The sequence below is a fragment of the Danio rerio genome, chromosome 9, assembly GCF_052040795.2.
Source record: "Danio rerio strain M-AB ecotype USA chromosome 9, GRCz13ab, whole genome shotgun sequence".
Classification (NCBI taxonomy): Eukaryota; Metazoa; Chordata; class Actinopteri; order Cypriniformes; family Danionidae; genus Danio; species Danio rerio.
Window position 1 is genome coordinate 43,222,481 of NC_141029.1, and position 12,400 is coordinate 43,234,880.

Sequence of the window (12,400 nt, forward strand, 5' to 3'; positions counted from 1 at the left end):
GTGATTTTGTTATACTAAATAAATTTTATAATGTAAAATTTATACATTATAATAATATATATACTACCTGTTAACAAATTGTTGCATTTTGAAATTTAAATCGTCATCAATCCTGAATGCTTTGAAGCTGGAGCTGCTGCAGACTTTTATTCTGATGATGTATTTCCAACTGAAATGGAATATTGAGTAGGGGGCGGGGTTGTAATTTTGTGCTCCTCCTCTCAGCTTTCACTCACAGCAGACTATTTTATATTTCTGCGTAGAGTGATCGGCGTGACCCACGGAGCATGCCTTGCGCGTTGTTGTGCATTTATAGTTCTGCGTGCTGTTTGTGTAGCTCTGCAATAACACTTTCAAAACGCTACCTGGCAGTAGGTGTTTAGGTTTCTCTGTGTCTTCCGGGTGTCTTTTTAAAAAACTCAGTCATTCGGAGGCGGGATGCGGTGGACGTGCAACAACAGTAATCATAAGGTAAACACAAAAGAAAGTTTCCATCTGGAGCACCTTTATGGGACCCGGCACTCGTAAACAAGTACAGTTTCAGAAAGCAGGTAAGATGAAAACAGAAGCCAAAAAATAGAATCAATGCTTTTAAAAACACTATTGGTTGGGTTTAGGGAAAAAGTGTGTGTGTGGGGGGGGGTGGTCAGTCAATCAGTCAGTCAGTTATTCAGTCAGTCAGTCAGTTATCAGCATGGGCGAATAGCACTCACGGGAGAAATTTAAGATTTGAAAAAGCATACACAGCAGCCTCTGGTGGATCCGCGAAAAACAACGTAACCTCCTGGAACGTATTTAGCACTCTCCAAAAATTTATATAGAGGTACGTTTTCAGAACGAGCCTGGGTTGAAAATACATTATCATGATTCATTCTGAAGAAAAAAAAATAGAGTTTTAAAAACAAAAATGTCTAATGATTTTCATTTTTAAATACATTTTAACCACATCAACACTGCAAATGCATGGGATAATGAAAAAGTCACAATCAGATGTCAAAAAAATAGAGTTTAATGTTCATGTGCTGTATAACAAATTAAATATATTAGTGTTTACAAAACAATATGTGCAGGACTACCGTATGCATATCCTAATGTACTCTCTACTCAGAAGTGATGAGAACAAGTTCTACCGACAACACAGTTTCATCCCACAGTCCAAGATGCATAAGTCTATTATACAAAGCAAGTACAAAGATTAGAGAAAGACTGATGGTTTCTGTGAGTGGTTAAAGACAGCAACAAGCAAGGAACAAAGGTAGGCGTCTAGATATGTCTATATAGGTCATCGGTGCCGATATAAGCAGTGATGTCCAATCAGATTTGAGCTTTTTTTTCTCCTACAGAGCAAATTTTGTTTCACACTGTAAAAAATGTCAGTTTTCCATATTTTGTGATTCATGTTTTTATTTTCCCCAATTTATTCATGCTTTTGACTTGCAATATGGGACTTTTAAAAAGTGACTTTTATTGTCAATTTTATTAGTTTAAAGTGATATATTGTCTGGGTTGGTGTTGTATATTACAATACAAAACTTTGTAATAAATTGCCAGTACATTTTCTGTTATTTTAAAGACTTGTATCATTCATTCATTCATTTTCATCCGCTTTTCCGACCGGTACACAGGGGCAGCAGTCTTAGGAGAGAACCCCAGACTTCCCTCTCCCCAGACACTTCCTCCAGCTCCTCTGGGGGCATCCCGAGGCGTTCCCAGTCCAGCCGAGAGACATAGTCCCTCCAGTGTGTCCTGGGTCTTCCCCGAGGCCTCCTCCCAGTGGGACATGACTGAAACACCTCCATTGGTAGGCTTCCATGCCCAAGCCACCTCAGCTGACTTCTCTTAATGTGGAGGAGCAGTGGCTCTACTCCGATCTCCTGCGGGGTGACAGAGCTCCTCAGCCTATGCATAAGAGTGCGCCCTGCCACCCTGTGAAGGAAACTCATTTCAGCCGCTTGTATCAGAGATCTTGACTTTTCAGTAATGGCCCAAAGCTCATGACCATAGGTCAGAGTAGGACCGTAGATTGACCGGTAAATCGAGAGCTTTGCCTTTTGGCTCAGCTCCTTCTTTACCACAACGGACCGATACATCGACCGCATTACTGCTGCCGCTGCACCAATCCACCTGTTAATCTCACGTTCCATTCTTCTCTCACCTGTGAACAAAACCCAAAGATACTTGAACTCCTCCACCTGTCAATAAAGTAAAGTGACAGAGCAGAGATCAAGGCCCCATAATGCAATTCACAACCATATTAGCCATACCACCCTGCAGCCAAGAGCTGAGCCTGGTCAGTACCTGGATGGGGGACTGCATGGGAAAACTAGGTTGCTGTTGGAAGTGGTGTTAGTGAGGCCAACAGGGCAAGCTCAATCTGTGATCTGTGTCCTAATGCCCCAGTATAGGGAAGGGGACAATATACTGTCAGTGAGCATGCCGTGGACGAAAGTTAGGAATGGGGGTGTGGTGGTGGTGGTGGTAGAGGGGGGGGGGGGGGGGGGGCAGTCGCACACATCGCCACCCTCTCTATTCTTTATCACCTGAGTCACCTCTATAGACGTACCGACCCTGGGTTTAACCCCAGTGTCCTGGCCAAATTCCCTCCATTGGCCCTTACTTATCATGGCCTCCCAACCACCCCCATCCACAGAGTCTCTCCACTCGGCCTATAGCTGGTGTGTGGTGAGCGCACTGGTGTCGTTATCCTGTAGCTGCTGTCGCATCATCCAAGTGGATGCTGCACACTGATGGTGGTGTGGAGAGACCCCCCTCATGATTTTGAAGCACTTTGTTTTACAATACTTTAATAAAAGGAAAACACTAGTAAATCACAAAATATGGAAACTTTTACTGCATTTTTTTTTACAGTTCAGTGCTTTTATAGAGCTTTATAGAACTTGAAGTCTCAGATGTTCATTCAACTTCCCAAATCCCAGTCAAAAATGAAACTACCACCAGGTAAGAACTGTAATGTGGAATGCTTGAAACTAAGGCAAAAAAGTAGATCAACATCACTCAACCCACCACACGCTTTCAAAAAGATGTTTAAAATGGCACTTAAATTAAGATTTTGCATACTCGATATCTCTGAAAGCAATCCTAAAAAAATAAAAGCACACCATATCCCCTCTGAAATACTGAAGTGTATGATCAGGACGTTAAAAATCGGTCTCTGTGTACCGATACGAGAGAGGTATTTGTCATTCGACACAAATACAGATTATATAACAGCTTGACCGGTACATTACAAACACGTAACTGTGGAAAACCTGATTATCTTGTGCCTACTTCACCTCACGGGACACTTACAGAGACTGTGACCGATGGTTTCACGAGTACAAAAACATGTCATCACCATTAAGAAACACAAGAAATGAGCAGTAGGATGCAAATTCCAGAATCAAACACTAGTGCATATCAGTTTCACATACATTTTCACGTTAGCAGAATCTAAGACTATGTTTATACTACGGAACAGAGTAGAAATACTGTACAGTGATTTGTCCCCTGGTCGGGACGTCTAGACACGTTCACTGAGTTAAGTGACAACAGCTACCCGGTATTGCTCTACGACTAAATATTCAGAATACACAAAAACGTTGCATGATTATGATGGCGACTGGAATGTTTTCAAGTCCAGTCAGTTGCCAATGTTTTTTTTAACTATTTACATGACTATTGTTCAGGAGGGGAGACATGCTTGTCTGTATTATCTTTTTTAGATGTTCATACATAAATATATATTAATTGTGCTTAGTATCGAATAAATCAGGCATTACTATTCATTCAAGGAAGCCAAACATCTGGCTAAAAGATTTCAGTGTTTTAACAACAACAACAACATGTACCGCAGTTTTTCCTGGGTTTCGTTCGACTGTAGCACCATAGTAGAGACTTTTTCTATTCAGATTCTGCCATCAGAAACTCTTGACAGAGGAAAATTCCCTTAAAGACCCCAATGAAATCAGAATTAGAGTTTTTAGTAAGATTTGAGGTCATCTTTATGCTAGTGTGCTGATAAATGATAACAATTTGTTTTAACAAGGTGCAAAAATATGTGATTTTTAACATCCAGATTACTTGAATAAGCAAAATTATGAAAAAAATTATAATGGTGTAATGTTTGGGTTGACGTTGTTGGGGACTGCAGGAAAATAAAGAGCATATAAACATTACGTTTAATTAAAAAAAATATCAAATTAATTTTAAAATCTTAAAAAGATTTCTTTGAGAGCCACATTCTATATAGAGTTGACCAATTTGGCAAAACGTAACCATCAAATAATTATTTTATTAAATGCTTAAAATGCATTTTTTCTTTACAGTACAAGTGTAAATTTACAATACCCATATTTACATCATTATTGAATGTTCCAATGTAAACATTCAAGCTTTCATTTTGCCATTTTTGGTGGTTAATAAATATATTTGCGACTGTTTATTGTTTACTTCATTCTAAAATATGCAGCATATATATTAATGTAAATCTGCCTTTACAATTTAATTATTGCAATAATCACCATACTGCAATTGCTCAATTTCGCTATATCATGTAGCTCTAATCTCAGTATCCTTCAGATTTCTGTCCAATCAAATGCTCTCTAGAATGATGACATCACTCCTGCTAATAAAAAGAGCTGCCAAGACAATCTCTTGGTAATTCGTAACATTTTGATTTAGTGACTAATTCATATCAATTCATCCAATCTCATTTTTACAATTTAGTATGATTTTCCCCAATGACCATTGGGTTTAGAGACGGGGTTGGGTGCCACGCCTCCTTTTACAATGGGCTATATGCAGTGCGTGAGGGTTGGTTGTCGCGAACAAAAGTGAAGATATTTGGGGAGTTGCGAAACTAAGTGAAAGTGAACAGCGGACGGGGAAGGACAGGTGATTAGGGGAATCAGTAAAATGAGGAGCCGGATCAGATTTTAGAGGTGCCGATCCGGCGTGTTCTGGCACAAATTAAGCCCTGGCTATATGTACATGGACTTTTAATTTTTAGTCAGGCAGCCCAAGGGCTTCCGGTGAACTGTCTTTCTTTTACAAAATTGTCATGTTTAAGATCTGATTTTTAAAAAAATATCAGCAATCTTCACTGCCTGTTAGATATACAATATAACCCCAGTAATTTCTGCGCTAGCCTATTGCTAGACGGCGTTAGTGGTTATAACGGTCTTTCATCTCGTTTTACGCTTGAACAACTAAATGTACGCTTAAGTCTATTTAACTGAATGTATTGTAATTACATTACAACATCCATGTTGTAAAAACAACCTTGTGAAAGTGAAAATAGTCACATTAAGCTTTCAAGTTATCAAGGAAATAATCAGAGCTTTAAAACTCTAACTGTGCATCGAGCCCATTGTACACTTTCGTACGACTCAACTCGTCCAAATTCGTATAAATTAGACACTAAACTGGCAACATGAAAATAGTTACGTTTTCTCGTGAGATTAGGCTGCATCTGCTGTCGACCAGCAACTAGCACTGTTCATGTTAATTTCTTTAATAAAAAAAGGGACAAACCCCTTGATATGCTCAACAAAGGTCCTTTTGAAACAGGAAATGGCCAATACAGGAAATGATTTCATAGGGTCTTTAAAGAAAAATGCAATCACTTGGGCTGCGTCCGAAATCGCCTATTTACTACATTTGAATTTGAATTCAGTACACAACCATTAGAACATTCTATATTGTAGGAATGCAAGTAGTATGAATGGAACTCGGACATACTATATCCACTTCAGTACTACTGCATTGGTTATTGTCACATGACCTATTCACATCAGTTCCGTCGCGTCATCCTTCATCTCACACGGCATCATGGGATATCGTAGCGTCCATTGGATGCACACTTCAGAATCTCGCCAGATGTTATAGGTCAATATAGGTCAATTTTTTCAATGGATTTACTACATTTTTTTAAGGAAAGTAGATGCAAACTATTTATATAAGCTGTATTTAAATAAACAAATTCTATTTAATGATGTCCAACTTAATTATTTTGCTGAAATTCAGCCCTTATAAATTGTTTGCAACCACATACCTTAAAATAATTCAATGAACCTTTTTTTTTATTTCCAGTGTACTCGCCCTACTGATTATCGAATACTATAAATTCAGACACGCTACTTGGCTCGCATACTGTTTTTAACGTACTATATAGTATTGAAGTATGTGATTTCAGACGCAGCCAACGAAAACATCGGCATCTCGACAAACTTTAAAAACACTGCGCCCCTCCATCTCAGTGAAGTTTTACATGCATTCATATATACACACGCGCACACACACACACGAAACACATACAGTATTTAAATAACATTTAACCGACATTTTCTACGTATGTACAAATAGTGGACTCATGGCCCACCTGTGAAGAGGTTAAAAACGAGTAATGAGTGATGACTTAAACTAGTGAGCACTGAGCACAGTCGGCGCAGACAGCACAAACAATGTGGATCTACTCAGGAGAATGCAAATAAGGGCTCTAGGTGCTTTGGCAAAAAACAAAAAATGGCGAGAAAGTAAAATAAACTCTATTTTGAGGCAACATTGGTTGTTAAGGCTCTACTGTAGTTGTGCTTGTTTTAGTATTGACTGACAGACGACATGTACTGTTGTAGGTCTGAAGGGAAAGCGTTCGGGGGCTGCTATCTGGAGTCCTCCGGCTCCGATTTGATGGTCTTCTTCTCAGAGAGGTTGAGGGCGCGCGATGATGCGTCTCCGCCGTTTTCTGGAGAGAAAAGTGAAGAGAAAGGGTTTGATTGTTGAAACTCTTTATGTCGATTGTGAGGAATTGCTGGTAAGTTTTGCTTTAGATGCACAACACTCGGAGGTAAAAGCAGCGGCTAAGTGCTTATAAATAATAAATATAATGTGGATCATTTACTCTCACTTTCAAAATATTAACCTCGTGATGTTGCATATCCAGTGGCGTAGCGGACGGGCCCGCAGGGCACGCACCGCGGGGGGGCCCCGCGTGATTAGGGGGCCCCACGTCGTCGCGATTTTTAATAATTGAAAATCCAGGAACCGCAATAATCAAACTCTTGGGAACAACTGTGGTCGGAACCAAAGTTTACAGGTCTGTGTTCTCTGAACTCCGCTCAGGCGGTGGACTACTTCATTCTGATTGCTTGCCGCCGAACCGCGTCATAGCCAATGAAGACGCGCCGCTGTTTCTCGCCGCCGGTTCTCGTTAAAAAATGAATGACTTCTGGCTACTTTGACGCTCTCGCCACTTTCGGTTTGTGATCGATCGCTCCTCAGTTTGAAGGATTCCCCGCGTTGTCACGCCACTCCGCCTCCTTTCCCCGCTCCTCAATTTGTGACATAGATATATACACTAGATATCGCATAGGGACCCTGAGCATGCGTCTATAGCGCCGCCACATTGGTAGTCACTTACTGCATTCACCATAAGGCAAAGTAGCACCAACTCGCACTAAACACTCGGTTTATGCTAGGTTTGTTGAATAAATCAGCAAACAATGCAAAAGAAATATGACAAAGAGATGTTGTGGTGCCAGAAACTTGTATTATTGTCGGCTAGTGAACGAGTCGTTCATAACGGAGATTCATTCACAAACGAATCGCTCCCTCCATCAGTATGAAAAGTGAAAGCAGGAGAGGAGGTGTATTTCAGCACATAATTAGATCAAATTTAACAGGGAGAGTGAATAGTACATTTACATACACACAAACACAAGCTTTTTGTCAGGAATGCCCGTGCGATAAGTGATCCATCAATGTAGAAAAGTGATGTCAAATAAAAATGTTAATCATTAAAAAAAATGCATACTAACATCCAGGAAAACTCCCGATCATAGACATATGTGTATATGTGTATATCTATGTGTATATCCCTGCCCCCCCCCCCCGCCCCCCGCGCCTTCAACTGGGGGCCCCGTCGGTGATCCCTGCAGGGGGGCCTCCGCATTTTGCGCTACGCCACTGTGCATATCAGACACATTTGTTAGCTTTTCACAATTATGGGAAAAGCTAACAAATGTGAGGAATATTTAACATCAATATTTTAAGATCAATTTTTCTAAAGTATATTAATTTGGCCAATGTAATGTCATTTTATATCCATTTTTAGATTAAGTAAATTCAAGCAGCTTCACTTTATTCAATTTGAATTGTATTTTTGGATTATTTTTAATAAATATTTTATAAATATTGTTTTTAAAAATAAATATAATACTTAACTTATTAATATATTAATTAACACTTATCCAGCATATGTTTTACACAGCGGATGCCCTTCCAGCTGCAACCCAGTACTGGGAATCATCTATACACACTCATTTAGACACATACAATACGGCCATTGCAGTTTATTCCATTCACCTATAGTCTTTGAACTGTGGGGGAAACTGGAGCAACTGGAGGAAATCCATGCGAACATGGGGAGAACATGCAAACTCCACATAGAAATGCCAATTGGCCCAGCCGGGACTCGAACTAGTGACCTTCTTGCTGTGAGACAGTGCTAACCACTGAGCCACCGTGTCACCCCATGTGGCATAATAATAATATAATAATAAAAATATTGGCATTTCTAAACATTTAACTAGTAAAATTCTTTGTAAGTACTAGCATTAAATACATTTACAAAACACAATTTCGAAGGTGAACTTGGTGAACCCACCCTATCATCTTTTACATTCAGTTTAGTTCACTTTCTTCTCAAATAGTAAATATTCAGATTTTAATACACATAATTTGCAGCAGCTACTTGATCAGATAATTTTCTATAAGTCTCATGTACTTTAACATTAGTTATTCCAGTTTTACAATTCTCTATATTGTAAAAAAAAAAATTATTTATGTAAAAATGACAGTTTAAAGTGTACCGCCTGAAGAACCCACACACTGTAAAAAATGCTGTTTCCACACAATCGATTTGGGACAACAACACAAATAACAAATTTAAGTGGATTGAACATAAAACAATTATGTAGTCCTGCCAAAAACCTCAATAGTTGTGTTGTTCCAGCTCAATTTTAAAAAGTAGTTTAAACAAACAGACACATGTCATTTTTGGAGTGTATATGAAAAACATCCAGGTCAGTTTAAGTGCACTAATGTGTTCATGGTTTAAGGTTGTGAGTATTTGATAATGTACAATAAAGCTTCTACTAGACAACACAGAGTGTGTCTCTTTGAATCTAATCTGCTGAATTTCTGTCAACCACTACACTCAAAAAAATTACATGTGCAGTTTGTTCAAATGACTTATTTAACTTATTGCTGAATCAACACAAATCTAGCATTTTTGTTTTTTGGCACAACATAATTGTTTTATGTTCAATCAATTTAAATGTGTAAAAACAAATAAAGTTAACTTAATTCCTTCATGTTGTCACAACACAAATCGATTGTGTGGAATCCAGCATTTGTTACAGTGCAAGATTGTGTTCTCAGAAAAATACAAACTCTTTTAATCTACTCACCCTCCACTTGTTCCAAACCTGTTTGAGTTTCTTTCTTCTGTTGAACATAAGAGAAGAGATTTTGAAAAATACTGGTAACCAAACAGTTGAAGAAAGAAACTCATACAGGTTTGAAACAAGTGCATGGAGAGGAGATGATCTTGTAAGATATACAGCTATGATAAAAAAAAAAAAACATTAGGGGAGCGCAGGGCACAAAGTAATGTAGGGTTAAATGTAACAGAGTTTTAAGGTATTTGCTCAGGGTTAAGCATGGCATGCTTCCGAGGTTTTCACCACAGTGTCAGCAGACATCTTACGGTTAATTTTTGAAAAATGTTGGTGTAATTTGGATGAGAAACACAGGACAAAACCTTTTTGCAGCATAAAAGTATTTTTTATTATACTCGATATATATATTTTTTCAAATCTGTGAAAGTATAAACTTAAAATCTTATATTGTTGTGACTACCGTCTTCAAGGCTAAAAGATTGAAACCATTTTGAAAGATGTAAAAAACACAGTGACTGCTAGCCAGTTTTGAGGAAAACTTGACACAGCGGGGTTAGTTGTAACGGTGTTACAATAAAGCCACACACTGTTGGACACCAATTAAACAAACAAAATAACTTTTTGAATTTTGAGTGTAATGTAATGAACTTTTTAAATAAAAATGTTTTTTTAATAGAAAATATTGTTTTAATAGAAAAAAATATATATTTTATTGCTAATAATGCAAAAAAAATGCAATGTATAATAATGGATAAATGGATAATAATGCAAATAGATTTAAATGTGTTTATCCAATAAACAAATAAATACATAAACATACTGTGCTATGAAGAATAAAAAAAAGAAATAAGACAATTACAGAGGAAATATAGCTATTAATATAGCTTTTATTTAAAGTAAACTGAATTTAAATTAACTGTGTGACATCTGCCTTTGTAAGCATGTGTTGCAACTGACCCCCTGTCTGTTACAACTTGCCCCACAGGTGGGGTAAATAGTAACATTTTTACTCCTGGCACTTTTGGCAATACTGCACAGAAACCATAGGTCCGGCGATCATAATTTCAGTGCTTATTTATAGGAAAGGCTTGTGTGTTGTTGGTTAAAAAGTATGATTTGTTTAACCCCATTACTTTGTTTATTAATTGACCAAAACCAAAAAGTGTTCATTTGTGCCCCCCTCTCCCATATACCTGGAAAATTACTGTTTTTTCAGGGCAACACGTTAATATTTGTTTTAGCCTGATAACATTTCTTACAAATGTAACAAAAAAATAAGAACTTAATACATTCTGACCCCCCACCACCCCCAAAAAACATCAATCTGTCAAATTATTTTAATTTAAATCCCATATTGATTCTTTTTGTCCTCAAAGGAATTTAAACATGTCTGAAAACAAAGCACTTTGTTATTTTATGCAAAAATGAATGAATGAATAAACAATTACATACAAATTTTAAAAGGACATATTACTCAAAAACATAACAATTCCTGAATCCAGAAAAGTTTCAAGCTATCTCTTATTTTTTTTCACCGATGTATATCACTGAGCTTTTTCTAATGCATTATGGGACTGTCTTATCTGTGAAGGATACACATAATATTTGCTCTACAGTTATTAGGACTCATTTACACTAATACATTTTAGTTTTAAAGTTTAAAGACCAAAACGGCCTCTTCAGCATTTTCAAAACACTCCTTTTTCAAGGCTCGAAAACTCCTCGGTAGTGTGCACACAAGGCATAGCCTTAGTAAGACTTACGCATTTTAAAACGAAAACATATTAGTATAAAACAAGGCCTTAATTGCCTTAACCTTTAGTAGCATGCTATGATGCCTCACACACACACACCTGTGGCTGCTGACATCTTGTTCTCTGCATTAGCGTGATGATGCCTCTTCAGCTCATTGGCCAGCTGCTTTCCGAGGGGCGTGTCTCCATCTGAAATGCTCGTCCTCTGATTGGTCACCCTCAGATTCAGTGGCCTCTCACCTGTTGAGACACAAACAAATACATCATTATATTTGGGCACGTTTCATGAAAATGTTTAAAGAGATAATTAAACATTATCTCTGAGCCACAAAAGACACTATGGTTGTTTAAAGTGAAAATGTATTTGGTTTGTTATTTGTACATGGTTTATTAGTTAATGTATTTACTAACATGAACTAATTATGAATAATACTTGTACAGCATTTATTACCGGGTGGTCCGGTTTCCCCCACTGTCCAAAGGACAGGCGTAAATTAGGTAAGCTAAATTAGTCCGTAGTGGATGAGTGCGAGAGGGTATTGCTGTTTCCCAGTACTGGATTGTGGCTAGAAGGGCATGCGCTGCATAAAACATACGCTGGAATAGTTGGCGGTTCATTCCGCTGTGGTGGCCTCTAAAATAGAGACTGAGCCGAGGGAAAATAAATGAATGAATGAATGAATATGGGTCCGTAGTCCGTAATGGGTCAGTTAATTTTTTTTTTCTGAAAGCTCAGTCAATACAACACTCAGTGCTCTAACTTCATATCATGATCAAGTATGTCATATTTTTTAAATATTTCCAAATTTCCTTTCTAAATGTGCTTCTTATCATGGAGTATGGTTAATGTGGCCATTAGCTCTGGTCTTTGGTCTCTGGTTGATATCCTGAAAACACTCCCCATCAGCATAATATCCATCAATGCACATTTTTTATTTGTAATTTATTTATTCATTTTTTGCTTCTGGGATGTTTAAAACAGGAGAAGGCCCTGGCTTCTTCTGGAAGCTGATTTGCATTTAAAGGGACATACACAAAATGTCATGTATTCATTCATTCATATTCCTTCAGCTTAGTTTCTCTTTCAGAGGTCTCTACAGTGGAATGAGCCAACAACTATTCCAGCATACTACTTCCAGACACAACCCGGTATTGGGAAACACCCATACACACTCATTCACTAATACA

At 37.9% G+C, this 12,400-nt stretch overlaps 1 protein-coding gene across 3 annotated transcripts in view; it reads right to left on the reverse strand.

The window, feature by feature from the left end:
- Positions 1 to 993: 993 nt before the first annotated feature.
- The window catches only part of nab1b (NGFI-A binding protein 1b (EGR1 binding protein 1)), a 47,961-nt gene continuing 36,554 nt past the window's right edge, over positions 994 to 12,400 (reverse strand). The window contains exons 7-9 of one of the 3 annotated variants that reach the window (XM_087266795.1): positions 11,312 to 11,452; positions 9,468 to 9,504; positions 994 to 6,742 (exon numbers count right to left, since the gene is read on the reverse strand). In XM_087266795.1, coding sequence (XP_087122921.1) covers positions 6,700 to 6,742; positions 9,468 to 9,504; positions 11,312 to 11,452 — 221 coding nt within the window. In that variant the 3' untranslated portion in view covers positions 994 to 6,699. The remainder of the gene's footprint in view (positions 6,743 to 9,467; positions 9,505 to 11,311; positions 11,453 to 12,400) is intronic. The other 2 variants (XM_087266794.1, NM_001123273.1) reach the window with 2 other exon arrangements.